General features: G+C 49.6%; 1 protein-coding gene across 3 annotated transcripts in view; it reads left to right on the forward strand.

Moving 5' to 3' along the window:
- The window catches only part of FRMD4A (FERM domain containing 4A), a 227,492-nt gene that overhangs the window by 140,011 nt on the left and 61,102 nt on the right, over nucleotides 1-26,379 (forward strand). For all 3 annotated transcript variants that reach the window (XM_036281184.1, XM_036281185.1, XM_036281186.1), the window contains 2 exons: nucleotides 16,076-16,152; nucleotides 21,043-21,181. In XM_036281184.1, coding sequence (XP_036137077.1) covers nucleotides 16,076-16,152; nucleotides 21,043-21,181 — 216 coding nt within the window. The remainder of the gene's footprint in view (nucleotides 1-16,075; nucleotides 16,153-21,042; nucleotides 21,182-26,379) is intronic.

Genomic DNA, 26,379 nt, shown 5'->3' on the forward strand with positions numbered 1-26,379 from the left:
TCTTCCCCCTTTCCACTCTATCTGAAAATAAATGGAGAAATATTCTTGGGGGAGGATTAAAATAAAAATTGTAATTGTGATAAAAGACGCATACTATAAGATTTACCGTCAGGACCATCTCGACGTGTCCAGTGTAGTAGTATTAACGACACTCAGTTGCAGTGCAGATAGTCTCCAGGATTTTTTCCTCTTGCGAAATTTAAACTCTGTCCCCAGTAAACAACTCGTTTTCCCTCCCCCAGCCCCTGGCAACCGCCATGCTACTTTGTTTCCATGAATTTGACAACTCTAGGAACTTCATGTAAATGGCATTGTATAGTATTTGTCTTTTTGTGACCATAGGGTGTTTGTGTCCAAAGTGGGACACTTTGAGCGTGGACGAGGCTGTGGCCTGGTTATTAAGTGCACAGTCTCCGAGCAAGCACAGCTGCCACGGGCAGCCCGAGCCACAGTGGCCTGTCACACCAGCATGGCGACCTGGCTGCCTCGCTCTTGGCCGTTTTCGCTTCCCGCTCCCACTGCATGGGCAGCTCACTGCTCACCCCGAGGAGACTGATCACCTCGAGGTCTCAGGCAGGGCTTCCGTTTTCATAATCCGTGACTCTGGTGTGCAGTGGTGTCTTTACCCACAGACAGCACAATTCGGGGCAGAGCTCTGCTGAGCCAACACCCAGGGAGAGCCCAGAGCCCCTGCCCGCCCCGTTCTGCTTGGCACCACCCGCAGCTGTTTCTGGTGCTGGGTGGGGTTGCAGCCTCCTCACCAGTCCTTGTCACCATTCCGGAAGCTGCATATTGGCATCAAATGTGGCCGTGGGCTTCCACCCCAGCCCTGAGCAACTCAGCGTCCTGTGATGAGTGCTCCCGCGTCTTTTAGGAGGCCGCAGAGCCAGAGGGCACAGATGCTACTCTCTGCAAGCCTCACATTTGATGGGAAACCAATCCCAGCCCTGCCTGTGAGGGGCACGAGCAGTCACAGCTGAGTGCGTTTTGTCCCCGATCGTGCGCACATGTGTAGCTTCCAGTACGTCACTGAGTCGATGCTTGTGGCTGTGGGGTTTGAAAAGCCACATGCAATGGGTTGTTGGGCAGATTTCTGGCCAGCTGACTCGATGAAAGACTGCAGGGTCACGCAGAGAGGAGGACCCCTTCCGAGGTGCCTCAGCCATGGCGGCCCTGAGCCTTCAGGCGGGGGAAGACAGCTGTCATCGGCAGAGCCCCCCACAGAGGTCCGAGGTCAGCACCTGGTAGAACCGTCCAACAAGTTGAGGAGGGGTTATTTGGGGAGGCGGCCTCTTGTGAAGAAGGGGCGTCACAGGGGATTCACGGTTGTTGTCCTGGACTGTTGGGTCCTTGTAAGTAATTCATTTTATTGAGTTTGAACGGAAAAGTGTCATATAAGTCATGATTTATCCAGGCTAGGGTTTACCTATCCAAACAGTGGCAAGGCCAAAGGCAGCTCCTGGTCTCTTCGTGTGTCTCCCCAAGCCCTCAGCACCCACAAACCACTTTTCTGTCTCTCTGGACTTGCCTATTCCAGACCTTTCGTACAGATGAAAACATACTCTGTGGCCTTTGTATCTGGCTTGTTTCATTTGGAATATGTTTTCAAGGTTCCTGCATGTTGTAGCAACAATCAGAACTTCCTTTTCATGGCTGAGTACTATTCCACTGTCCTCTGATGTTTGCTGCAGCACTTCCTGCACTGGCACAGTGCTCCCGGTGCCCTGTTCCTTCTGCTAGTGACTCGGCTGTGGCTTCAGGGTGGCCTTCCCAGACACCTCCCTGACAGCACTTGTCCTTGGAACCTCTCTTCCTCTGACTTCTTCCTGTGTAGTTTTCTTACCTACCTCTTCCCTCACAAAAACATAGACATTTTTTTTTTTATCCTCACCCGAGGACATTTTTCTATTTTTTTGTTCAGATAGAGTGGGAGGGAGAGAGAGGAAGAGCGAGAGAGAGAAACATCAATGTGAAAGGGACACATCGAGTGGCTGCCACCTACATGACAAACCAGGGCCGGGGACAAACTGCAACTGAGGTACGTGCCCTTAGCGGGAACTGAACCCAGGTCTCTCTGGACTGCAGGCCGACGTTCTAACCTCTGAGCCAAACCGGCCAGGGCAAAACATAGACACATTTGTCTACTGTTGCATGCTTGCTGCCTAGCAGAGCCTGACACATGGTCGATACTCAATAAGTAGTTGTTAAATGAATAAAAGCAGTCAGGGCAGAATATCTAACAGCTGTTGTGACCCGCTGCCAATTTTGAGGACGTCTTCGTGTGTGTGTGTGTGTGCGTGTGGTGGTGACCTTACTGAAATGGATAATTAGTAAAGCTCCTACAAGGAAGAGTTTGAGAGCGAGACATTGTAAGCGAGAGGAAGGGAGGAGGGAGGCATGAGAGCTTCTCACAGCTTAGATTGTGGGTGAGAAAATAAAAAAATATGTACAGAGTTCCCTACCAGTCTGTATGGACTGTCCCTCGATTTTATCTTTTGTCTCTTAAATAAACGGACCCAAAGAACTGATAGTAACAACATTGAGAGCAAATTGCCAAAGTATGTCGGGCCGTCGAACAGTTTTGGTTACTCTGGCCGCCGTGTGTTTCTTAGAAGCAGGAGCTGTTAGGCTGGAAACCGCTGCCTGTTGAATCTTGTAAGCTTCGCGTGGTCGTGGGAGATCTCAGTTGTTTCTGCTGAGCTGTGTGATATTTAGCAAGCTCTTTGAGGTGTTTTTTTTAATCAGCATGAGTCAAAGGGGAAACTCAGGCTGAACTGACCTTCCTGAAAGTGTGAACCTATGTAACCCCAAAGCCCAGCACAGCCAGAAAGGTGGCAGTGTGAGCAGGCCCTGGCCCCCAGCGTCCTGGGCCCCAGGACCAGCACCTGCAGGGGCCAGGGAGGGGCCGCGGCAGTTTCCAGGTGGAGTGGGTGGTGCGGAGTCCCTCCAGGTCAGGACTAGGACTCCAGCTTGAGCGCGTGAGCCCCGAGACTGGACACTTCCCCCGTTCACTTGTAGCCCAGTGTAGTGCAGACAGAGCTACCGGAAGGAGGAAAGGCTCCGGTTCCAGGGTTGGGCCCGAGCTGGCACTCACAGCCGCTTCCCTCTCGCCACATCCCTTGCAGGTTATATTTTTAACAAGATGTCTAGGCTCAACCATTGACAGTTCCTCATATCCTGGGAGTTTATCATCTGTGTGACTTTGAGAAAGTGACTTAACCTCTGGAACTTCAGTTGCCATAATCCCTACCTAATAAAGCTCTTCACTCATTCATTCACTCAACAGATAATTATTGAGTGCCTCATATGCCCCAGGTATTGGGCCAGCTGCCAGGAAAATACTTCCAAGGTACCAAGTGCGACAGAGAAGACGTTTGAGTAAAATAGAGAATTATAACACGGGATAATAATTGCTTTGACAGAGGGACATATATAAATATCTAGGGAACTAGCCCGGATTGGGGTTAGGACAACTCTGGTGGAAAGAAAATGGTTTAGGGCAGGCTGGAGAGTATAGAGGGCTCCAGTTCCACCTGATCTTACCACCTTCCCCAGACCCACAGTTCCCCAGGTGACCTGCCCACGTCAGAATTCCTCTAGGGAAACAGGAGCAAAGCAGAGCTTTGAATAGGAGCAGCTCTCCTGAAAAGACAGAGATGCTAGAGGTACAAGTCTCACTGTTAGAAGACATGTCCTTATCTCTGTCCTTTCTGGGAAGGAAAAATGGTGGAGCAGATACACAATTGGTCCAGCAAGAGGATCCTGAGAGAGAAATCACCAAATCCAGCCAGGGCCCCAGCTGCAGAGATGGCCTGTTCATCCCTCCAGCCCGCCCAGCAGAAAATCCGGGCTGAAGTGGGGCGGGCCCTGGGCCCCCTCTCTGCTGGTGACAGCCACCCCCGCAGAGCAGCTGTCAAGACCACAGGGGTTTTGGCAGCAGCCTGACTTGAAAAGCAAGCTGCCAGCCCTGGCTCGGTGCCCACTCGGCCTTCGCGCTCCCTGACACACTCTCCAGCCTGGAGAGGCCGGAGCTCCCTCCTGAGGTCTCTGGCAGCAGGCAGTCTGCCTCCTCAGGTGCCCACAGAAACCACACCTGCAGACCCACCCTCCCGCGAGCTGGGCCAGCTCCTGTGGTACTGGCTGTTTTAAATGCAGACAAGCGGATCTTAAACATGACTCGCCAAGAGTCTTGTGGTTTGCTGATTTCTTTTAGCCATGTTTCACACGGATATCATTAGGGTAGAGCATTATCATTTCATCTTTTTTTTCTTAGCTTGTTTATGCAGGTTGCAGTCATGAGTATATCCCTTTGTTTCTACATAGGAGCTGGTAGCCAACCCATTCTCCATTCTGTCTCTGTCTTCCGTGGAGTCAGATGCCTCCACCAGGGAGATCGGGGGATGCCATACCTCTGGACAGAGCTGCCAAACATTAGAGGACTGACAATTGTCAACATACCCCCCAAAATAAAAACATATGCTTTCCTCAAAGTCAACCTCCTAAAGGAGTCAAAACAACAACAACAAAAAACTTACAGCAGCCAAAATGAGAGAAACCTTTGTCGTGCAGGTGAAACGGCCCATCATAATTCAGGTGTCAGATGTGCCTCTCATTGACATAAGTCATAGCAGGTGTAATTGGTCCTGCAGTATTTCTGAGGGAAAGCCCGAGCCCAGAGAGGGTAAGCCGCACACCTGGGCCACAGTGCTCACTGCTAGAAGGCCCGGAGCTAGGCCCAGGGGGTGATGCTGAGTGGCCGCCTTGTTGGTTCCAACACTGACCCTCATCACAACCCAGCGGCCACTCTGAGGAGGGTAGAAATGACAAGAGTAGGCCGAGGACAGGAAAGGAAAAATACTTAAAGCTTCTCTTTAAACCTTTCGTGTTTGCCAACACTTTATGGTGCATCTCTCCACAGAAGGGCCAACGTACATAGAATAACATCAGAGAGAGAAGCCCTCCCCAGAGAAAAAGAAACGGAAACTGAGTCCATTGGGGAGAAATAAAATGGCCTGCTTCTCTCTCGGCCTGTTAAGTAGTTGCAGACCCTCTTGCTCTTTTTCCTCTGGTAGTAATGACTCATCAAGCCAAAGCTAAAAGGTTTTTGATGGGATAAAAAGAAGCCATCCATGAAAGGGTCAAGGCCTGATGCTCTGGGTATCTGTCACTGAATCAACCCAATCAATTTAGAGCTTGTGTCCTCCGACAGTGAGGAGGAGGCAGCCGGCCAGAGGGACATCTTGATCCCATTAGGCCAGGCTGTGGAGAAAAATTAGCCATTGTTTTCTTTGCTGAGGTTGCGGCCCTCTCAGAAGGTAATAGATGCCAGGAGTCCTCTTTTAACGCAGGTAAGGAAGGGCAAACTCATTGGCACTTTGTTTTTTTCTTTATTGATTTTAGAGAGAGAGGAAGGGAGAGAGAGAGAGAGAGATAGAAACATGGATGAGAGAGAACATCGATTGACTGCCTCCTGCATGCCCCCCACTGGGGATCGGACCCACAACCTGGGCATGTGCACTGACTGGAAATCAAACCATCGACCTCTTGGTACATGAGTTGATGCTCAACCACTGAGCCACACCATCGGGGCAAACTCATTGGCACTTTGTAAGTGAATGAATTACCTCTGAATATAGTTAGCTTGTGTTGGAGGGCCTGATTTGGTTCCCAGTATAGCCTATAATGGGCACTACAATGGGGTACTTTCTTCTCAGGGTGAAGGTTTTGAGATTAGAAGGTAGAGCAGGAAAATGGCCAGAACGGACTCAGTACAGAATTGCAATGGACCCAGGAACTGGTTGAATGAGAACTGGGACCAAGAAGCCCAAAGACAATTCAGCAAATTCCAGCTCAAAAGGAATGATTGATAACCTGCGTTAGCCTTAAGCTTGTATTGTAGCAAATCCATTTAACACAAAACATTTTTTTTTTATCCTCATCTGAGGACATTTTTGCATTTATCTTCAGATGGAGCAGGAGGGAGGGAGAGAGAGAGCGAGAGCAAAACATCGATATGAGAGAGACACATCAACTGGTTGTCACCCATACAACCCCAACCGGGACCGAGAACAAACTGCAACCAAGGTACGTGCCCTTAATGGGAACCGAACCCGGGACTCTCTGATCCATGGGCTGATGCTCTAACTGCTGAGCCAAGCTGGCCAGGGCCAGAAAACATTTTAAAAATAGTTTTATTGAGTCTGGCTGGTGTGGTTCAGTGGTTGAGCATTGACCCATGCACCAAGAGGTCGCCGGTTTGATTCCCAGTCAGGGTGTATGTCCAGGTTGTGGGCCCGGTCTCCAGTGGAGGTCATGCAGGAGGCAGCCAATCAGTGTTCTCTCTCATCAATGTTTCTATCTTTCCCTCTCATCTCTCTCTGCAAAATCAATAAAGGGAAAAAAAAAATACACACATACACACACACACACACACATATATATGTATATTATTGATTTGTAGACAGAGAGGAAGGGAGAGGGAAGGAGAAAGAGAAACATCAATAGGCTGCTTTCTGCACACTTTCTACTGGGTATCCTGCTTGTAACCCCGGCATGTGTCCTGACTGGGGATTGAACTGGCAACCTTTTGGTGCATGGGTGAATGCTCAACCCACTGAGCCACACTGGCCAGGGTAACAGAAAACATTTCCTTTTAATGCTCATGGCACCATATTAGCCATCTTTTAAAGAAAATTACTCAAACCTATACTTTGGGCTGGTACATGTTCAAAGTATTCAGAACTTTAATGTTTAACCTTAAGAGTAATACTGGCATGTAAATGATGGAAGGGAAAGAACCTAGTAATAGCCAGTATTTATTGATTGCTAACTCAATAATAAAAAAATAAATAAAGTGGCTGCCTTTTTACGCACTTTATATGTGTTAATACATTGATACAACAGCCCTATGAAAATAAAACTTATTACTAGTAGCATTTCAAAGATGGGAAGACTAAGACACAAATTATATTGCTAACGATATACAACCTCTAAGTGGTAGACAGTGAAAACTTTGAATGCTTTTAATCAGTACTCGTCTATATTGTCTCCCATAAGAAGGAAATGTCCTAAGGCAAGCTACTTGCTTTGTAAATTCCAAAGAGAAGCAGTGTGACATTTGGGGACTTACGGTGCTGACCCCATCCACATACTCCTTTTGCAGAAAAGGAAGCTGAGATGCTGAGGAACTTAAAATGTCAGGACTATTGCTGAGGCCTCTTGACTTCCAAACCAGCATTGTCACTCCTAAAAGTGATAAACCAAAACCAGAATAACTGATGAATGAATATTTATACCAGAGACAAAAGCATGGGGCATATCTCAACAAGGGGGTGTGGCAACTATAGATTTTTAAAAGCCTGATACAGAAACTATTGCTGATTTATTTTTCTTTTGTAAATTGAGGTTACACTGGTTTATAACATTATATAAGTTTTAGGTATACAACATTGTAAATGTGCTACAGTGTATACACTAGTATGCTCACCACCAAGGGTAGTTTCCATCCATCACCATACATTTGACCCTTTTTACCCATTTTACCCTCCTCCCACCCCCTTCCTCTCTGATAATCACCTATCTGTTATCTACATCTGAGTTTGTTTTCATTTTGTTTTTTATTCCAGATATGAGTAAGAACATAAGCTACTTGTCTTTCTGCATCTGACTTATTTTACTTAGCATAATACCCTCAAAGTCCATCCATGTGTCTCAAATGGCAAGACTTCATCTTTTTTATAGCTGAGTAGTATTCCTGTGTGTGTGTGCATACCATATCTTCTTTATTCTTTCATCCCTTGTTAGACACTCAGGTTGTTTCTGCATCTTAACGATTATAAGTAATGCTGCAGTGATCCTAGGGGTGCATGTATCTTTTCAAATTAGTGTTTTTGCATTTTTCAGATAAATACCCAGAAGTGGACTAGCTGGATCATAGGGTGGTTCTAGTTTAATTTGGGGAAGAATCTTTATATTGTTTTCTATATTGGCCACACCAATTTATAGTCCCACCAACAGTGCACAAGGGTTCCCTTTTCTCCACTTCTCCAAACACTTACTCCTTGTCTTTTTGATGATAGCCATTCTAACAGGTATGAGGCAATATTGTATTGTGGTTTTGATTTCCATTTTCCTAATAAGTAGTGATGCTGAACATCTTTTCAGGTGCTTGTTGGCCACATGTATGTCTTCTTTGGGGAAAATGTCTATTCAAGTCCTCTGCCCATTTTTAACTCAGGTTGTTTGTTTTGTTGTTGAGTTGTATGAGTTCTTGATGTATTTTGGATGCTAACTTCCTATGGGATGTATGATTTTCAAATATCTTCTCCCATTTGGTATGTTGCCTTTTTGTTTTGTTGATGGTTTTCTTTGCTGTACAGATGCTTTTTAGTTTGTATTCCCATTTGTTTATTTTTGTTTTTGTTTCTTCATCATTGGAGTCAAATCCACAAAAACATCACTAAGACTGATGTCCAGGAGTTTAGCACCCATGTTCTCTTATGTTTATTTTATAGTTTAAGGTCTTGCATCAAGTCTTTAATTCATTCTGAATTGATTTTTGTGTATGGTGTCAGGTCATGTCTAGTTTCATTCTTTTTTTTTTTTTTTAATCCATACCCGAGAACATTTTTCCATTTTTTGTTCAGATAGAGTGGGGGGGGAGAGAGAGGAAAAGAGAGAGAGAAACATCGACATGAAAGGGACACAATGAGTGGCTGCCACCCGCACGACCAACCAGGGCTGGGGACAAACTGCAACCGAGGTACATGCCCTCAGCAGGAACCAAACCCGGGACTCTGGACCGCAGACCGACGCTCTAACCACTGAGCCAATCCAGCCAGGGCTAGTTTCATTCTTTTGCATGTGGCTGTTTAGTTTTCCAGCACCACTTATTGAACAGACTTTCTTTTCTCCATTGTATGTCCTTGGCTCCTTTGTCATGAATTATTTGTTCTTATAAGTATGGGTTTATTTCTGGCCTCTCAATTCTATTCCCTTGGGCTGTGTGTCTGTTTATCTGTCAATCAGTACCATATTGCTTTGATTATTATAGCTTTGTAGTATAGTTTGAAGTTGGGGAGCATGATACCTCTGGCTTTGTTTTTTTTTAATCTCAGGATTACTTTTGTTATTTGGGGTCTTTTGTGGTTCTGTACAAATTTTAGTACTTTTTGTTTTATTTCTGTGAAAAATGCTCTTGGGATTTTATTTTTATTTATTTATTTTAATTCTCACCCAAGGATTCTTTTTCATTAATTTTTTTTCTTCATTGATTTTAGAGAGAGGAAGGGGGAGGGAGAGAGAGAAACATCAATGAGAGAGAACATTGATCGGCCCCCTTCTACATGCCCCCCACTGGGGACTGGGCCCACAACCTGGGCATGTGCCCTGATCAAGAATCGAACTAACAACCTCTTGGTTTATGGGTTGATGCTCTGCCACTGAGACACACCAGCAAGGCTCCATTAATTTTTAGATAGAGCCCTGGCCGGTTTGGCTCAGCGGTTAGAGCGTCGGCCCGCGGACCAGAGAGACCTGAGTTCGGTTCCCGCTAAGGGCATGTACCTCGGTTGCAGTTTGTCCCCGGCCCTGATTGGGGTCGTTTGGGTGGCAACCACTCGATGTGTCTCTCTCACGTCGATGTTTCTCTCTCTCTTCCTCTCTCTCTCCCTCCCGCTCTATTTGAAGATAAATGCAAAAAAAAAAAAAATTTTTTTTTAGATAGAGTGGAAGGGAATGAGGGAAGGAGGGAAGGAGAGAGAGTGAGAGAAACACAATGATTGACTGCCTCCCGCACAACCCTGACCAGGGCCGGGGATCAAACCTGCAACCCAGGCACATGCCTTTGACCAGGAATCGAACCTGAGACCCTTTAGTCTGAGGACCGATGCTGTAACTGAGTCAAATTGGTCAGGGCTGCTTTTGGGATTTTGACAGGGATTACATTGACTCTGCAGACTATTTCAGGAAACATTGGCATTTTAACAATGTTAGTTCTTCCAGACCATGAGCATAGGATATATTTCCATTTCTCCAGTTAACTACAGATGATGTTAAGTTATTACTACATTGTGAATACCATCTGCTTTGTGGATGTTGCATCTTCCCACATAGATTTGGATTGTCAGCTCCTTATGGTATAACTATGCTTTAGGCATCTTGTCCTTTCTTCTCCTATAGCATAGGCCAATCCAAGTAGACGCCCCTGCTCGAGTGGTTGGAACGAAGACAGGGCATTAGATATTGCCTAGAACTCCAGGGCCTTGCTTCTTAATTCTTTAAGCATAAAAGTAAAATGCATTGCATGCCTGTGCAACGGGTATAAAACACCTTTTGACATATGGTGCTAACCCACTGAAAACATGTACATGCTCCTGTTGTTCCTTATAATTGGTTCTCCCTTAATAGCAGAAACTTGTCAGGCTCACCTGATAATATTCTCTGAGCACACAGGCTTGGTTCTGAGGTGCACTTTCATTTTAATTCAACTCCATCCACTCTGCCTTTTGTCCTACCCTCAAGGTGTGTGGCAACTCATTTTTATTTACTGAAGGTATAAATATACCTAGAGATAAGTGATCGATAGCCCTTAAGTAAAATAAAGAAGTAAGTTTCTTTGTATGTATGTTTCCTTCTGAGCCTGGAGACTATTCCTGGCCATGAAGCTAATTCTTCTTAGAAGACAACTCCTTGCTGGTGTTTGGAAAACATTTGGCATCGTGTAGACTGCCAAGGGCCTTTGAAGAAGTGATTGTTTACTTAATCATCAGCTTGAAACAGATTTGTTCTCGCCCATTGTCGGGCCTTCCTGGTGTGCTAGAAGAGCCCAGGACAGAAGTCCTAAGACTGGGTCCCAGCATCAGTTACGCATTTAACCTCAGCTGGTCCTTTAACCTCTCTCCACGGGGCTTTCTTATCTGTGGAAGGAGGAGTCTGGACCAGATGGTTGCTGGCATTCTGTATAATGGATCCTTCAGGAGGAGCAGGAAGTTACTCAGAGAGAGGTCATTAAGAGACTTGGTGATTCAGCCTCAAGGGCAGGAGGGAGACAAGACTCCCTGAAGTCCTGGTCAAGACTCAGAGCCACTGGAGCGAGCTTGCTCTCAAGCCCTTATTTCCGCCTCATTCTGTGAGCTCGCCCGCCCCCTACATGCTGTCCTGGTGCTCCGTAAACACTTTCAGGGAGGAAGTCTCAGGGAGTCAAGGCCCCTTCCCTGTCCCTGGGGGTGGTGGGAGGGAACATGAGCCCTTTCCTGCCTGACCACCAGCCGTACACAGGATGTGGGAACCCAGCAGCCCAGCTGATGGGATCCAGTGACCGGGTCCTGCCTGTGACTGTTGACATGCGCCGTTGCACTCAGGCTGAAGATGGTATTTATTAGCCACTTCTGTTCGCTTTTCGTGGGTAAATGTTTCCATCTCTTATTTTAGGCATTAGGACACTGAGTCCCAAACAGGGGACATGGGAGATCTGTGGTCCCTTGGGAATTAAAAGTCTGGGTTCAAAACTACCATGCGATGTCTAGTACCAGTCACGGGCCCAGTGGCGGTGACAAACACCGTCTCCATGGAACCGCTTCAGAAGTTGTCCTCTGCCTTTAACCATGACAGGCCCAAATTATGAAGGCTGTTCCTAATCACGATTTTTGCTGTTCGTCCTTGGTTGAAAGCTACTGAATACTAAGGCATCTCTGAGTAGACAACCAGAGGAATCCAGGTCTCTAAGAAGAGAAGGAAATAATATCATGTGTAGCACAAAAGGGAAGAAGAACCACCGTATGGGAGTAAAAAGATTGGGTTTTCTATTTCCTACTTACAGTCACACTGCTGCTCATTTGTAAAAATCATTCCACTCATAAAGTTAACCAGCCATTAGTGAGTAAGAGCTCTCCCCACTAATTAGTGGGCCTGTGTGGAAAGGAACATAGTTCGAGGTTAGAGTAATGGGCCAGGTGCCCCGGACTCCTATTTCTGGTTCTTTCACCGACTTGCTGTGTGGCCTTAGGCGGTTTCTCAAGGCCTCACTTTCCCCGGAAAGAAAATTTCCCACTCACTCGGGGATGCTGAAAGATCAAAGAAAGGGTGTTTATAGATCATTTAAAGATGCCCTGATGAAGTGTATTAGAATGGTCTTGATTTAATAGGTGTTAATTTATAAATCCTTTGATTATTGATAGACCCATGAATTTAAGCTTCTAATTAGCTGCTTGGGCATAATTGGCCATAGGAGTTACACCAGCTCCTAAGGGAGCTGTCATATCGATCACTGTGTGTGTCTGAGGGGTCTTTATTTGGGGTCGCAAAGCACATGGAACTCTAAGAGTTACCTGGCTGCAGAGCTGAGAAGCTGCCCGAGTCTGGAGGGCTCTCCTGATGTGACACAGATGATCAGCAGCTGCCCCGAACTAGCACATCTGGAGCCCAGCATGGCCCGTTCAGAGGGAGGCGAGGTCAGGTGTCCTCTGCCTGTTTGCTCGTTTTCACCCTACCAGCCGCATGGAGGGTTCAGCAGGCAGAGCCTCTGAGTGGGGCCCAGGGGCAGACATGCGCAGCCAGGGGTGACATCTGGTGGCCAGCCCCTCGGGGCACAGCTGCATCCTGCTTCCTTTGTATCCCTCTGTCGGCCTGCACCCTGAGTGAGGAGGAAGGGTCAGCCCGTGTGGCCACGTGTGCATCTGCTCTTCGGCTCTGGGGACGCCGCTCGTGTCCCGGTGCAATCCTGTCTTGAAAAACTGTCCGTTCAGTCTCCTGGCTCCCACCTCTCTTCTCAGTATTACATTTTCAAAAAAAAAAAAATGTTTTGAACCCCTGCTTAGAGCAGACATGAGGGAAAGCTATGGTTCTGCCCCAGTTAGAACATGTTCATAGACGTCATCCCAGGGCAGCGGTTCTCAATCTGGGGGTCGAATGACCCTTTCACAGGGGTCACCTAAGACATAACAGTAGCAAAATTAGTCATGAAGTAGCAATGAAAATTTAATGGTTGGGGATCACCACCACACGGGGAACGGTATTAAAGGTCGTGGCATTAAGAAGGCCGAGAACCACTTGTCTAGGGAGAGGCCAGAGCCAGGTGGCCAGGGTGCAGTGCCGGGGGACGGAGTTCCAGCGGCAGTGGTGGTGGCAGGTCGAAGGCCCACCGCGCAGCCAGGTGGTTTGCTTTGGGCTACAGGCAGGGGCAGGCTCCCCCACCACCCGGATGGGAGCACCGCAGGGGAGGGCCTGCTCGTTCTCTTCGCACGGGGTGCGGGGAGCTGCCAGGGCGCTAGCCTGAGTGTTGGCTGGGGCTCTTCTCCAGGCACAGGGGCTCCACATAAAAGGCCCAGGTGTCCTTTCTGTCCTCCTGATGGAGAGGAGCCGGCAGACACAGGGTGGGCACCTCACCCCCAATGCTGCTTACCCCAGGAAAGCACCTCCAGCACCAGAACCAGCCAGGACCAAAGATGGGGACCAGGGACATGGTTTGTGGGTACAACATGAAAACGCAGGGCCCTCGATCCAGACTCACAGAGAATTTCAACATGGTAGCAACAGAGCCATAACCCAGCCAGGCCCTTCTGAGCATGGGCCCTCGGGTCTATGACGGTGGTCCTGGCCAAGGTGGCTGCAGCACAGGGCCCCGAGGGTCCCCCTCAGGGACCAGCCTTCTTCCCTCCACCCTCTTCCTCAGAAGGAAGGGGAAAGAGAGGGGGCAGGGAGTAATTCTGTATGCTTCCTTAGAGGGCTCCAACATGCGAATAATCAGATTGTATTTTCTTAAACCCCTGTGTGAGCGCTTGACAGAAGCTGGGTTGGAGCCTCGTGTTGGTCTCTTTGGTGTCCACTAACCAGGGGACCAGAGCAGTTGGAAACATACAGAAAGAAACCATAGAACCCAGGAAAAAACGACACCATCTGTGAGTGGCCGAGGAATAGGAGAAGGGCTATCGAACGATTAACGTAGTAAAATATTCCCAGCTTTCAAAAAAAAAATTTAATAAAAGAATAAGTTTGGTTCTGAGTTTATTCTTTATTTCCCAGGATTTGAGAGAAGTCAGAACAATCAGGAAGCATGATAAGACCTAAGTTCATTGAGCACCTCCTCTGTGCAACACTGAGCAGGTCTGTGGCTGCTGTGATGTACCTGGGAGGGAACATTAGTGCCATTTCACAGATGGGAAAACGGAGGCCAAAGAAAGTGCTGTCCCTTGCCTAAGAGCAAACAACTTGGATGTAGGAGAGCTGGATCCGGTACGATGCAGTCAGACCCCAGAGCCTGTGTACCGGCCCCTTTGGATGTGTGCTACTGCCAGGTTCTGAGGGTAGCGTTAGGGAATCCGGTGGTTCTGGGCTTTTCTGGCTGTGACTAAGTTCCAGTGGACCATCTATAAATATCTAAACAGCAGGGTCAGAGAGGAAGTGGAGGGGGTTTCCACGGAGGGGTTTAGCGTGATGGCATCAGCTAGGAGCTCAAGATGCAGTCCCAGCACTTGAGTCATGCAGACTGTCCTGAGGCGGCATTTCATCTGTGACCCGACACAAAGCTGTCTGAGCCAGTGCAGGGCTTCGGGTCACTTGCTTTCCTTGAAACTTCTCTCCACCCACTTGGAATCGCCCCTGACGGAGGAGGAAATGATAGCTTCCTTTGGCTTCAGAGTGCCGTGGACTTGGAGCTGTGGACCACGGAGCTGGCTCTGTGACACGGGAGAGGAGGGGTCCTCCTCCTCCTCATGCAGACAGAATGATCATCAGATTCTGCCCAGCAGGTTGTGAAGAGAAAAGAATGCAGCCATTCTAGAAACTGTCTTTATTCCAGCCCTTTGACAGGGGTGGAGTCCTCTGGCCAAGCCCTGGCTAAGTGTCCTGGGCCAAGAGGGTGGGGTTGAGGGGCCACAGGGACACTGCCCTCACATCGCTAAGGAGAAACATGAGCAAGTCAGAGAGGGCCAGGAATCCCAGATGACAGGACTCTGGGTCTAGGATGACACCCTTCAAGCGTATGCCCTCTGGGAGGAGCCTTGGGGAAGAGGACAAGAACAGGGTTCCTGCTTTACCTTTCTGTGAGCAAAATAAACTCAAATTCTAAGTATGTAGAAGGGATGCATTGTGCATCAAATATAAATATAAATAATGCGTGTGTAACTTTAACCTTTGCAAACATTTCCCAGAGGGTTAAGTAACTTTCTTTTTCATCCTGCGAAAGGCACCTCCCACCCCATCGCAGTGCTGCAGCCTTAATCGCTCCCAGTCACTGCATCGGCCTCTTCTTTAAGGGGTTCTCTCTTGGAAGGAAGGCTGCCCACCAGGGCCTGAGGGGGGCCCTGTCAGGAGCTCTTTTTACTGCCCACTTTTCAGAAGGGCCTCAGTTCCCCTCCTCGCCCCTCCCCGCGCCAGCCCGTGGTGGCTGCAGCAGACTCTTGGCTTTCTTTGTGCCGCAGAAAGAAGCATGGGCTTGACAGGCTCATATTGTTATCTCGAGTAGCCTAGCCCAAAATAAGGTCAAGGCAGCCCCCCCCTTCTCAGGGAGGCTTCCTGCGCTGCCTAATCACCAGGGTGAGTCCGAGCTCTTACACATTAGTGGGCAGGAAGTGGAGTCCTGATGGGAGGCTGGGAATTTGAGCGCCTTCCCATTTCAGCACTGGAGGGAGGAAGCGGGGCAGCCCTCCCGCAGATGGCTACTGCAGCCTGCTGAGCCCGCTGGCTCGCCTGCTCCCTCCCGCCAGCCTGCCTCCTCTCTGCGCCCGCCCCTCTCCTTGGAGGGAAAAGTGCAGAGCTGGGAACCGTCTTGGACAACTCAACAAAGGCAAAGCAGCCGGCAACAACTTGAAAAGAGCTTGTTTTGTTCCCGTTCAGGAACCTGCAGGAAAATCCACACCCACGCTACCAGGTTTTGAACTGGAGAGTGAGGGGGGCGTGCGTGTGTGTGTGTGTGTGTGTGTGTGTGTGTGTGTGTGTGTGAAGAGGCCCAGGAGGCACAAACAACTGTACAGTCTCTGCTTTGATAAGGAAACTGCCGGCTCGAGTTCAGCAGCAGAGAGGAAGGCGGCCGCCCTGAACCACGCTCGCCTGATTTTAAACTGCATTGTTTTCTGTCCAGATATTCCAGTGGAGACAGTTGGAAAACCTGTATTTCAGAGAGAAGAAGTTTTCCGTGGAAGTCCATGACCCACGCAGGTAAGCTAGGAAAGTCCTTTCCATCCGGGAGGGCATGGCCCACCCGGCACTTACTTACTTACTTCCAGTCCCATTCTGTGCTGCCGCCCTTGCTGTTCATCTTGGCGGGGAGGAGATGGGTGATCGTGGAGAGGAGAGTTGAAATCAGACCATCAAGCTTTGTTTTGTACTGTGTATGTTGGTAAATGTGTGTGTGTGTGAGAAGTTAGCCATTCATGATCATCTCATCTGCCTTCAGATGTTAGTTGCTCATCCACGTGGAGTTGTCTTTACAAACCGGGGAGTTTTAGGGGAGATTTGTAGCTCTTTGTAGCCAACACCGACTTAAATGGGGCAGCGGATGGAGTCCTTTTAAGAAGCTTTGCCCGAGGAGGATCTGAAGGACAGCTTGTCAGCCTCTGAGACCCTGTCAGGTAGGACAGTCTGCACCCAGGGCGACCTCCACCCGAAGCAGCTGTGCTCACTTGTTTGATTCCATGAGCTGTGGTGGGAGGATGTCAGCCTTGTGGGTGGATGTGAGAGAAACGCAGTTCCTTTTTCTCTCCGCCTCACATGGAACCCCAGCAGCACTCCTGTAAAAGCTGTGCTAAGTCACAAAACCTGGGGCCAGACCACAGGGCCCTGGTTCGCACTGAGCAGGCCCTGCGTGGACGTCCGGGGGCAGCACGCACCTGCGTGGACGTCCAGGGGCAGCACGCACCCGCGGAGTTTCCTCTCTGTCTGCCAGCAGTGTCGGAGTTCAGGCAGCCTAGGGATAGCTGCAACATGCCCTAAAGTCAAGCCTGACACCTAAGTAAATCCCAGATATACGGCAAGAAGGGATTCCCGGGAAGACTGGAAAGATCAGATTCTGTAGAGGAGCAAATGTCGATATCCAGCCCTGGCCTGGGAACCAGTGGGCACCGGCTCCCCTCACACATGGCCTCCGAGAGCTCAGAGCAAGCTGCTGTGCCTCCTGGAGAGCCGAGGCCCAGAGACAGAGCGGGCGCAGGTCAGGGGCCTCTGCCCAGGTCCGGGTCCCTGCAGCCGGTGATAACCAGCAGGGCTGCTGTGCCAGGTCCCGTAATCTGTGTGAAACAGCCCTTTGGGCAGGGGAAGAGCTGGCCCATGCCCCCCGGACACTGCAGGACAAGCAAACAACATTTCACAGAGTTGTTTTCGCAGCCAGGGGAAGACGGTAGCATTGGGCAGCACAACTTGTCCGCCTTTCACGGCTTCTTAGAGTCCAGAGACCCTGCCTCTGCAGAGCAGGAGTCCACTCACGCAGGCCGAGAAGGGGAGAGACGGAGAGATGCTGAGAATAGTCCAGCCAGGATGGAACGCACCGGTATTTGTCCAGGTGAACTGGACCAGACCAGTCTTAGGAGTGTGGAAGGAGGGAAAACTTATATAAAAAGAATGAAATGAATATGAATGTTGCTACCATGGGTCAGATGCAGAAAGGGGATGCTTGACAGAATAAAGCTAAAGATAGGATAGTCTAAGGGGCTTAGCATACGGACTAGACCCCTTCATGCCTGTGCTTTTGGGAATTCTGCTAACATAGACACCTTGGACAAACCCTTGCATGGTGTGTGAGTGTGTGTGTGTTTCTCTGGGTCTGTTGCCCTATCTGTAATATAATACTAAGTTGCCTTCTCCAAGGCCCAAGGATATAGGAAAGAACCCAAGCCTCACATAACACTATTATGTGGGCCTTTAGCCTATTCAGCAAAAGTGATGCATCTCATATTTGTTGGGTAGCTTCTGTGTTTGGGCACCAAGACAGGTTCCATGCCCTTGAAGGACTCGGGCACCCTTGGAAAGACAGGCAGAAGAAACGTGTATTGGTTGCGCGCCATGTGCAGGCACTTTTCTCAACACTTGTTCACATTGATCTCATTGGTCCTCCCTGCAACCCCAGGAAGCAGGTACCGCAGGGTGCCTCGTCTACATCTGGGGACCGGGCACAGAGGAACAAAGCAGCCTGCTCTGGGCTACAAATGGCTAGCAAGTGGTAGAGGCAGGTGTGGAACCTGGGAGTCTGGCTCCACAGCTCACACACCTTTCTGCTGCACTATACACAAGGCAGCAGTACCAAGTGCCAGAGGGCAAAAGCAAACATGCTCAAGGTGCCTGGAAGCCAGGCTGGTCGGGAGGGGCTTCCTGAGAAGGAGAGAGCTGAGCGGAACCCCAAAGGGTGACCAGGATTCAGCGCTCCATGCGGGCCCTCAGGAGGACAGAGATGTCTATCAGACGGGCAGAAGAGAGGAGAGGAAGTGAGGGGCCCAAGGCAGCCTGCGTGCGCACTGGGCAGGGTCATGTCCCCTGGAGGAAATAGCCTCGAGGCAAGCAGGGAGGGGCATGGAGGCCAGGGAGGTGTCATTCCTGAGGTCAGATGAGAAGGCCTAAGTCCACCAGAGCTTTAAAGATGCCTCTTCCAAATACACCGAGGCAGGCAGAGAGTTGCTTCAGGAGAGGGGCAAAGCCCAGTCTCTACCTCACACAGCAGGGAGCCTTGTCACAGCCCCGTGGTGCTCCCTAACTCAGCGGGCCATCCTGTCGCTGTGCCCTTGTTTGTTGGGAGCAGGGAGGACCAATCTGACCGGACATTGGGATGGTTCGGGGGTCAGCCCCTCCCCCAAGCCAGGAAGTGAGTCAGAACCAAAGCGGTAGGACGGAAGTGTAGGAGGGAATCTTGTGAGGATATGAAGATGTCATCCATGGGACATGTGGGGGGCCGGGGCTCCGAGCACAGGGTGCTTCCTGAGGTGATGGGCACAGGTGGGATGACAGAGGCACCGTGGGGCTCATCCTAACTCCACAGCCACCTTGTTTCCAGGTTCTCTAGGCCTGGAAAACAGTCCGTTGCTAAGGTTTGGGCAAAACAGGTAAGTGGATGGGATGGGAAGAGCCTGAAGGGAAAGACGCAGAGAACAGATCCGTTATATGGGGCAGGAGAACAACTCTCCGAGGGTCTGACTGACCCCCTCCGCAGCTGGCTTGGAGCCGCCCAGGCTGAGGACCTCTCTGCCCTTCCTCCCGCCTTCCCTGGGAAAGAGCAGCCGCACCCAGCCTGCCTCAGCTCGCACCGAAATGCACATCCATTGCTTTCCTTTCTCCGCTCTTCTGGGAGAGGAACGAGTATTTACTCTGGGAGCAGCCATTGCTGTGGAAGCCAAAGTAGGCATTCGGATCAGTTTCTTTTTAAATTTGTAGGTAACAGGGTTCCTCCTCACCGTCTCACCTGCTCCCTTTCCACAACCTCCAGCGGTCTTTCACGCACTGGTGTTTTCTCTTAACTCTTGTTCTAACTGAAGGGAGAAGTACACTGCCTGGAATCAGTATCACCAACTAACCATCAGATTTGAATTTCTTCTTAGAAATGGGTCTGATGAAGACCTAATGTTAAATCTTTAGCCCCCAAGGGAAGATGATAGGAGCCGCTTTCCATTTTCTTCAAGGGAGAATGTGATTGTTCATGAGTCCTGACTGCCCCACGTTTCCTCCAAATTAGACATCTTAATCTTAGAACACACATTCTCTTTGGATGTGTACACATCAGATACCCCAGACCCCACCCACTGTCTCATCCCTTTGCCCTACACACACACACAGTTGTAATAATCTATCTTCTAAAATACACTTCACTGAGAACATGGTCATATAACTTTTTCCCCCAGTGCCACTGATGTGGTGAGTTACGTTGGGACCCGTGTTCCCACTTCCTTTTTTAGAGTCTGATTTCCATGCATATATGTACTCCATGTCTTCTCCATACACATACATGCAGAGGCAGGGTATTGGGAGGCGTTGGCTGGGCTCATTTCTGTCAGCTTTTCCTCTCCTGGTTTTGTAAGGCCCTGTCTACCCTCTGAGTGTATTTGAAATTGATGATCAACTCTTTCAAGGAACATTGAGTTAAAGTAGTCTAAGAAGTCCTGATTCCCCCAGGACTTTCCAAGGCTGTGGCCAGGGGCGATCTCACCAGAATCCTCTTATCCTGCTCCATAGGCAGCAGCTTTGCCTGCTTAATAAAAGACACTGTCGAAGGCTTTTCCTGTCTCTGCAGTTTGTTGTGGTCCAAGGCCTGGAGCAGAAAGGGCCATTCAGTGACCTAGAAGACCCCTCTCATCTCAGACAAGGCAGAGGCTTGGCTCCATTCTGAACACTCAGGAGCCAGAAAATCAAAAGATTAGCATTAGTCACAATAGCCAAGATACAGAAACAACTGTTGACAGATGAATGGAGAAAGAAATTGTGGTATTTTTACACAATGGAATATTATTCAGCTTTTAAAAAGGAGGAGATCCTGCTGTTCATACCAACATGGGTGAGCCTGGAGGACATTGTGCTGAGTGAAGTCAGCCAGCTATGGAAAAGCTGCATGACCTCACTTAGAAGGAGAATCTGAAAAAGTGAAGTTCATAGAAGCAGAAAGCAGTACAGTGGTTACCAGGGGTGGGGAGAGGGGGGAAATGAGATTTTAGTCAAAGGGCACTAAATTGCAATTATGTAGGATGCACACGTCTAGAGACGAAATGGACAGCGTGGTGACTATAGCTACATATACTGTTTTGTGTCTTGGAAATTTACCAAAAGGAGATTTCAGGTGTTCTCATCAGGTAGATAGTAGTAACTATGTAAGACCCCAATATGTTCATTAGCTTGGAGGTAGTCATCATTTCGCTGTGTATGTATGTCAGATCATCCTGTACCCTGTAGATACAATTTTTATTAATAACAGAAAAAATATATTGCCTTTGCTACCATTTCCCCAAAGTGTGTGTGCCCACACTCGTCTGTTCTCTTTACGGCAGGGCATTTAGGGCCCACTGGGTTCTCAGTGGGAGGACCCTCCGTGGAGTTCATCATAAACACGGTCATCCCTTCTGATCCTTGCTTTCCCAGGGCTTCCGTGACAAGGAGGACGTTCGGACACAGTGGCATCGCGGTGCATACATGGTACGCGTGCCCGGCACTGATCAAGTCCATCTGGGCTATGGCCATTAGCCAGCACCAGTTCTACCTGGACAGGAAGCAGAGTAAGGTAAGCCCTTGTCGGGGGGCTGGGAGGGTCTCTGCTGTGACCAGACTTTCACCCCGCTGAGGGCAGATGAGAGCCCTTGCCTGGATCTCCCTGTTCGGGGATTGGTGGCTGGATGGGCGGGGACGGTGTGACCTGCCTCTTGGAGCTACAGGAGGAATGTGAGGTCTCTTCAAGAAGGCACGTTCCCATTCCTTGTAGCTTGGTCACAGGACTGCGGCCCAACCACAGAGCACTTGGGCCGTAGATGCAGTCAGGTAGGGCCCTGCTGCGGAATTCTGATCGCGCTTTGAACCTCAGGAACCTCGTCTAGGGGCAGGCAGAGAGGCCCCTTTCAGTGCTCAAACAGTGGCATATTGTTTTCTTTTTCGAGGGGGAAGAAATGTGACCATTCTCAGCTCATAGACACCACCTAACTGTTTAGAGTAATTGCTGTGAAAACCCTCCAGGCTTTTCCAACTGCCAACTCTTCTCTTCTTCTTTTTTTTTTAAATGCAAAACTGGAAACATGAAAGAAAAGGAAAAAACCAGTCCTGTTTCCCTCAGGTAGACCTGGAGCCTCCTGGGCCTGGGTGAACAGTCATCCCCGGAGGGATTCAGTCCAGCCCCTGCGGGCGCACACCCCTGCATATTCTGTGGGTGGGAGAGTGACGTCTCCTTGGTTCACACACGGCTTAAATCAACACTCTGCCCCCTCTTCTTCCAGCTGTCTGCCCGCTCCCCTCGCGTTACCCCCGCACACCACTCCCATTATTTACCCCTCAGGTGAAGAGCCTTTGGATCTGGGCTCTGCATGTTTCTCAGGATCCTGCTGCTTTGGGGTAGGGTATTGGGGATGGGGCACAGGGCGACACAGGCACACCAACCCTGGCCCACGCCATGGGAGGTTTTGTCTCATTGTGTGAGTTCTTGGGAGGGGAGGAGGTGGCAGGATCCTGGGCTTACTGGGCACACAATTCAAGGGATCGGATTAATTCTGGATCCTTTTGGTTCCTCTTTTGCCTTATTTTCCAGCTGGGTGGAGTTTCTCTTCCCTGGCTTGGGAAGAGGCATGGAGGGAGAGGGCTGGGTAGAGTGGGAGGTGGGAGAGAGGGAGAAGGAAAACAGGACAGGAAGAAAGGAAGTCACCCTTCAAAGTGGATGCAGTTTCAAACCAGTGCCTTCCCTGTGTAGTGGTCATCGTCTCCTTTGTAACACCTTCCTCCTCTACTCAGTCTTCTTAGTGACTCCTTTTTTGGGTAACTTTCTGGGGTGAGTGGGCGCAGTGTGGAGCGTTTTTCTCGTTAGGAAGCATGAGAGTATTGTGCAGCTCTCCTGTTGGTGCCGGGCACTGGCACAGGGATTTGAAGGCCCATTAGATCTAAAGCTACTGGAGCGATGTGTCTTGACTCCCGCTGTAGCTGGATTCAGAGTTGGTGTCAGCATTTTGTCCTCCAGTGGCAGGAGCTAGAGGTCAAAACCTTGGAATGCCGAGTCCGTCCCGTTTCGTTCAGCCATGGGGGTGAGACGTGGAGAGTCTGGGGGTTCTCCTGCAGGCAGGCCCCCATGCACTGATGCCACAGGGGAAAGAGCAAGTATTTCACCCAAAGGATTGTACGTCCCCGGACCCCCTGCTGTTTTTTGTTTTGTTTCTTTGCTCAGATAGTCCTGTGGGAAACTCAGGAAGCGGTTCTTAGGGCCCTATCTGGAGCCTCCTTCTCAATGGTGATGTTACTGTGCAGTGGAGAAGCCTTGTCCATCAGGCTGGCTTGTCAACCCACTGATGCAATAAGTAAAGTAATGAACAGAATACATCAACAAGGTGTCTTTTAAGAGGCCAAATGAAGTGCCCAGCGATAGGAACATTTCAGCTGTCCTCCTCAGCAGCCCTGACTGAGGAAATGCACACACTCCCAGAAGAACTCCCGCCACAGGCTTTGAATGCACACGTGCTCCAGGCCCCCTGCATTCTCATAGGAACCGCTCCACCAGCTCCTCCGCCTGCAGGGGAGGGTGAGGAACAAGTCCAAGGACTTGGTTTTCCAATTCTGTGACCCTGGGCAAGTCTTTCATCACTGCTGTTTTGTTTCCGCCAATGAGAGGACAGGAAAGGAAATTCCTGACTGAAACTATTGATTGGTCCAAAGACACAATGTTTGTGAAATTGTTTTGGGAGATCCGTGCTATCTTCTGTTAGTATCATTATCAATCCAACACACTATTGCCTGGCCAACCCTATGTCAAGTTTAAATTCTCTGAATGTTCCTCAAATTAAATCAGAGATGATCAAATTCCCCTTAGGAATTCCATTGCAACACCTTTTGTTTCTGGAATGTTGTTCTTTATGCATCTGTGCGTGGTCCCTCTTGGTGGGCAGAAGGGCCTCTGGGTGAGTGGGGGCTCACAGGCCTGGGAGGAAGAGCTTCCAGATACTTCTGAGCAGCAGGTGTTGGCTGGCACACTGTCCACTGCTCCACAGTCTACTTACTGCGTCGGCCGTGCCGATCATTCCTTTGTGTGAAGGGCTTCAGGAAAGCCAGGCCTCCCCTGTGATGCCTATCACCCCCAGAAACAAGTGTGGTCTAGTGGTTTGAGTCAGCAGGGCGGGTAGCCAGGAAGTCTCATATTCTTCCCCTGGCACTTGGTTGTTTTCTTTTCAGGGTCATTGTGTAAATCATTTAAGAAAACCACTCTCTCTCTCTCAGTCTCTGTCTCCCCCCCACACACACACACACTTACACACACACATTCTGCCGCCGCCACCACCATGGACAGAGTGAGGGGGGGTCGTCTGAAGGAGAGGCAGGCACCAGTTTCACTTGGTAACACATCTGTGCTGACCCCAGAGATCAGGAATGTCAGCCGGTCCCCCGCAGCCTCTAGCCCCGAGCCAAGTCGCGCCTTGTAGACTTCAGAGGAAAACATTGGAAAGCTCAAGCTGTTTAGAGTAAACACGAGACACTTTTCCAGGCTTTCAATCCAAACATCTATCCTTTTTTTACCCCCCTACTGATCCAGTCTCTAGTCTTCATTCTCTCTAGAGCAAAGGCCGAGTGAAAGCTTGGCAGGGGACGGTCAGACCTTGCTGACAGAATGCCAGTAGTGACACTTGGTGTGGCAAGACCTCATAGCAAAATGGTCAGCAGTACAGAGGCTCTTTCGGGTTGACCCAAACATGTTGCCAGGAGACAGCCTCCCCATCAGCGCTCACTTCCTCGAGGCATTCTCTCTCCATGGGTTCATTGTGCGATGTCCCTTCTAGGGAGAAGCCAGCAGTTCCTAAAACGTCTAAGAATCTGTCTCCCTTGGGAAGGGTGACTGTCCGTCACTTTTCCGTAGTTTTTGTTTTCTGCCTCTGCGGTTGATGTGTGGCAGGAGTGGAGGTGGGGTGAGCACAGGTCTTCCATGTGATTAATGAGATCCCCAAAATATCAGGTTGAGTCATAGGTTGAACCTCATTTAGCAAATTACTGCCAGGCCCTGACTTACCACCTATTGCTGTTGCAGTTCCCCTGGCTTTGTGTGTATCATCTGATTCAGTCCTCATCCCGCCTCTGTGGTGTGGGTTTTCAGATCTCCATTTGAAAAGCAGTGATGTGAGGGTCAGAGGCTGAAGAGAAAGGTCAAACACTGACTGACTAGGAGGAGGCAGATTTGCAGATCTTTCTGACTTCAGAGCCTGGGCCCTTCACCACCATGTGGAACTGGTTTCTGTCTTCATGTGTTGTTGTTACATAACTGCAAGCGTGGGCTCCCTTTTATGAAAGCGTGGGCACTGGTAGAAGCAGCGCTGAAAGAAAGGAAGTAATGGACTGTGCTTTCTGTGCTTGTGGGAGGAAGAAGTCAGCCGCTGGGTGCTGCTAATCCGCTGAGTCAAATGAAATGAAGGCCCTTCCTGCTTATCTGCCAGCCAGAACCCGACGAGGCCTGGCAGCAGATTGTGATGGACAAGGAAGCCCTAACCTGCAAGGGGACCTGGTTCTGATGCAGGGACACAGGTTGAGGTCAGACAGGAGGTGTCCAGTGAGGAAGGACCAGTGGGATGGAGAGAGTGAGGAGGAAGGTGGTCCATGGCCGTGAGCAAAACAAGTCTTAGCATTTCCTCCATCATTCAGACGTCGATCTTGTTAAGGTGAGGAAAGTGCTCCGCGGTCGGAAGCCTTTGTTTCACCCACGTCGGCATCAGCATGGAGGCCAGGGAAGGACAGAGCCACAGGGGTTCAGACAGCCTTTGCTGGGCAGCTGAGGGCACCTGGCACAGCGCGGTGTGTGGGAGACGGGCACGGGGTACCTCCCTGCCACGGCCTCGTTATCCGCTCTCCGCCGGCTTCGCCTGTGCTCAGGACAGCCCTGGTTTCACACGCGCCAGTTGTGAGCACTCACGAAGTGACTGAAAGCCTCCCCTAGTTCCATCCCTGTCAGGGAGTCGCCAAGGGCCACAGACAGATTTGCAAATGTACAGGTCGTGCCAGCATGTACAGTTGTCTCCATCGAGTCTGGAGTAGAGGTGGAGCCCTAAGCTCTAGCACAAAAACTGAGTTCCTGAAGGAGAAACAAGAGCAAACATCAAATCCACTGGCAGGAAATGCTAACCCACTGCACTCCCAGCAGGTGACTTGACTAGGAATGGTGACTGTTAGGAATGTGATTGTGGATACAGAATCTCCTGATCATTCTGGCCTGCTGTTAAATTAGCCGAACCGGGCCCACTAATACGTGGGACAGTGTTAACCAGAACCTGAAGACTTGGGTGCGGACATTTAGGTGTCGTAATAGAAGAAGCAAAGCACCGTGTCAGATGCTCATTGGTGGGACTCAGCTGTCCACATGAGCAGCTATTCTAGAGGCTCTTACACCTGCACACAGGAGTCTTGTCAGTCCAGAGCGCTGTCCCTTCCCAGTCCTCTCAACTTCCCAAGGTCACGTGGCTAACAAGTGAAGAGGTTTAAATCATCTCAGAATGTATTGCAATTTCATGCATTTGTTTCAGATAGCTCTTATGTCATTCACAAAGCTGAAATCATTTTCCCTCCTTCTTTGAACACAAAACAGTTATGATCACTACTGCACTACTGTTTATTCAGATCAATGGACTGGGCGGAGGGGAGAGGTGAAGAGGGGAAGGGAGGGAGGTCTGTTTGACTTCAAAGTCCCTGCTCTTAAGGACACTGCAGTGCAGCCTATAGAACAGGAGGTTTAGGGAAGTCACCGCTCTCGCCAGG

The sequence above is a fragment of the Molossus molossus genome, unplaced genomic scaffold (genome assembly GCF_014108415.1).
Source record: "Molossus molossus isolate mMolMol1 unplaced genomic scaffold, mMolMol1.p scaffold_m16_p_32, whole genome shotgun sequence".
NCBI lineage: Eukaryota > Metazoa > Chordata > Mammalia > Chiroptera > Molossidae > Molossus > Molossus molossus.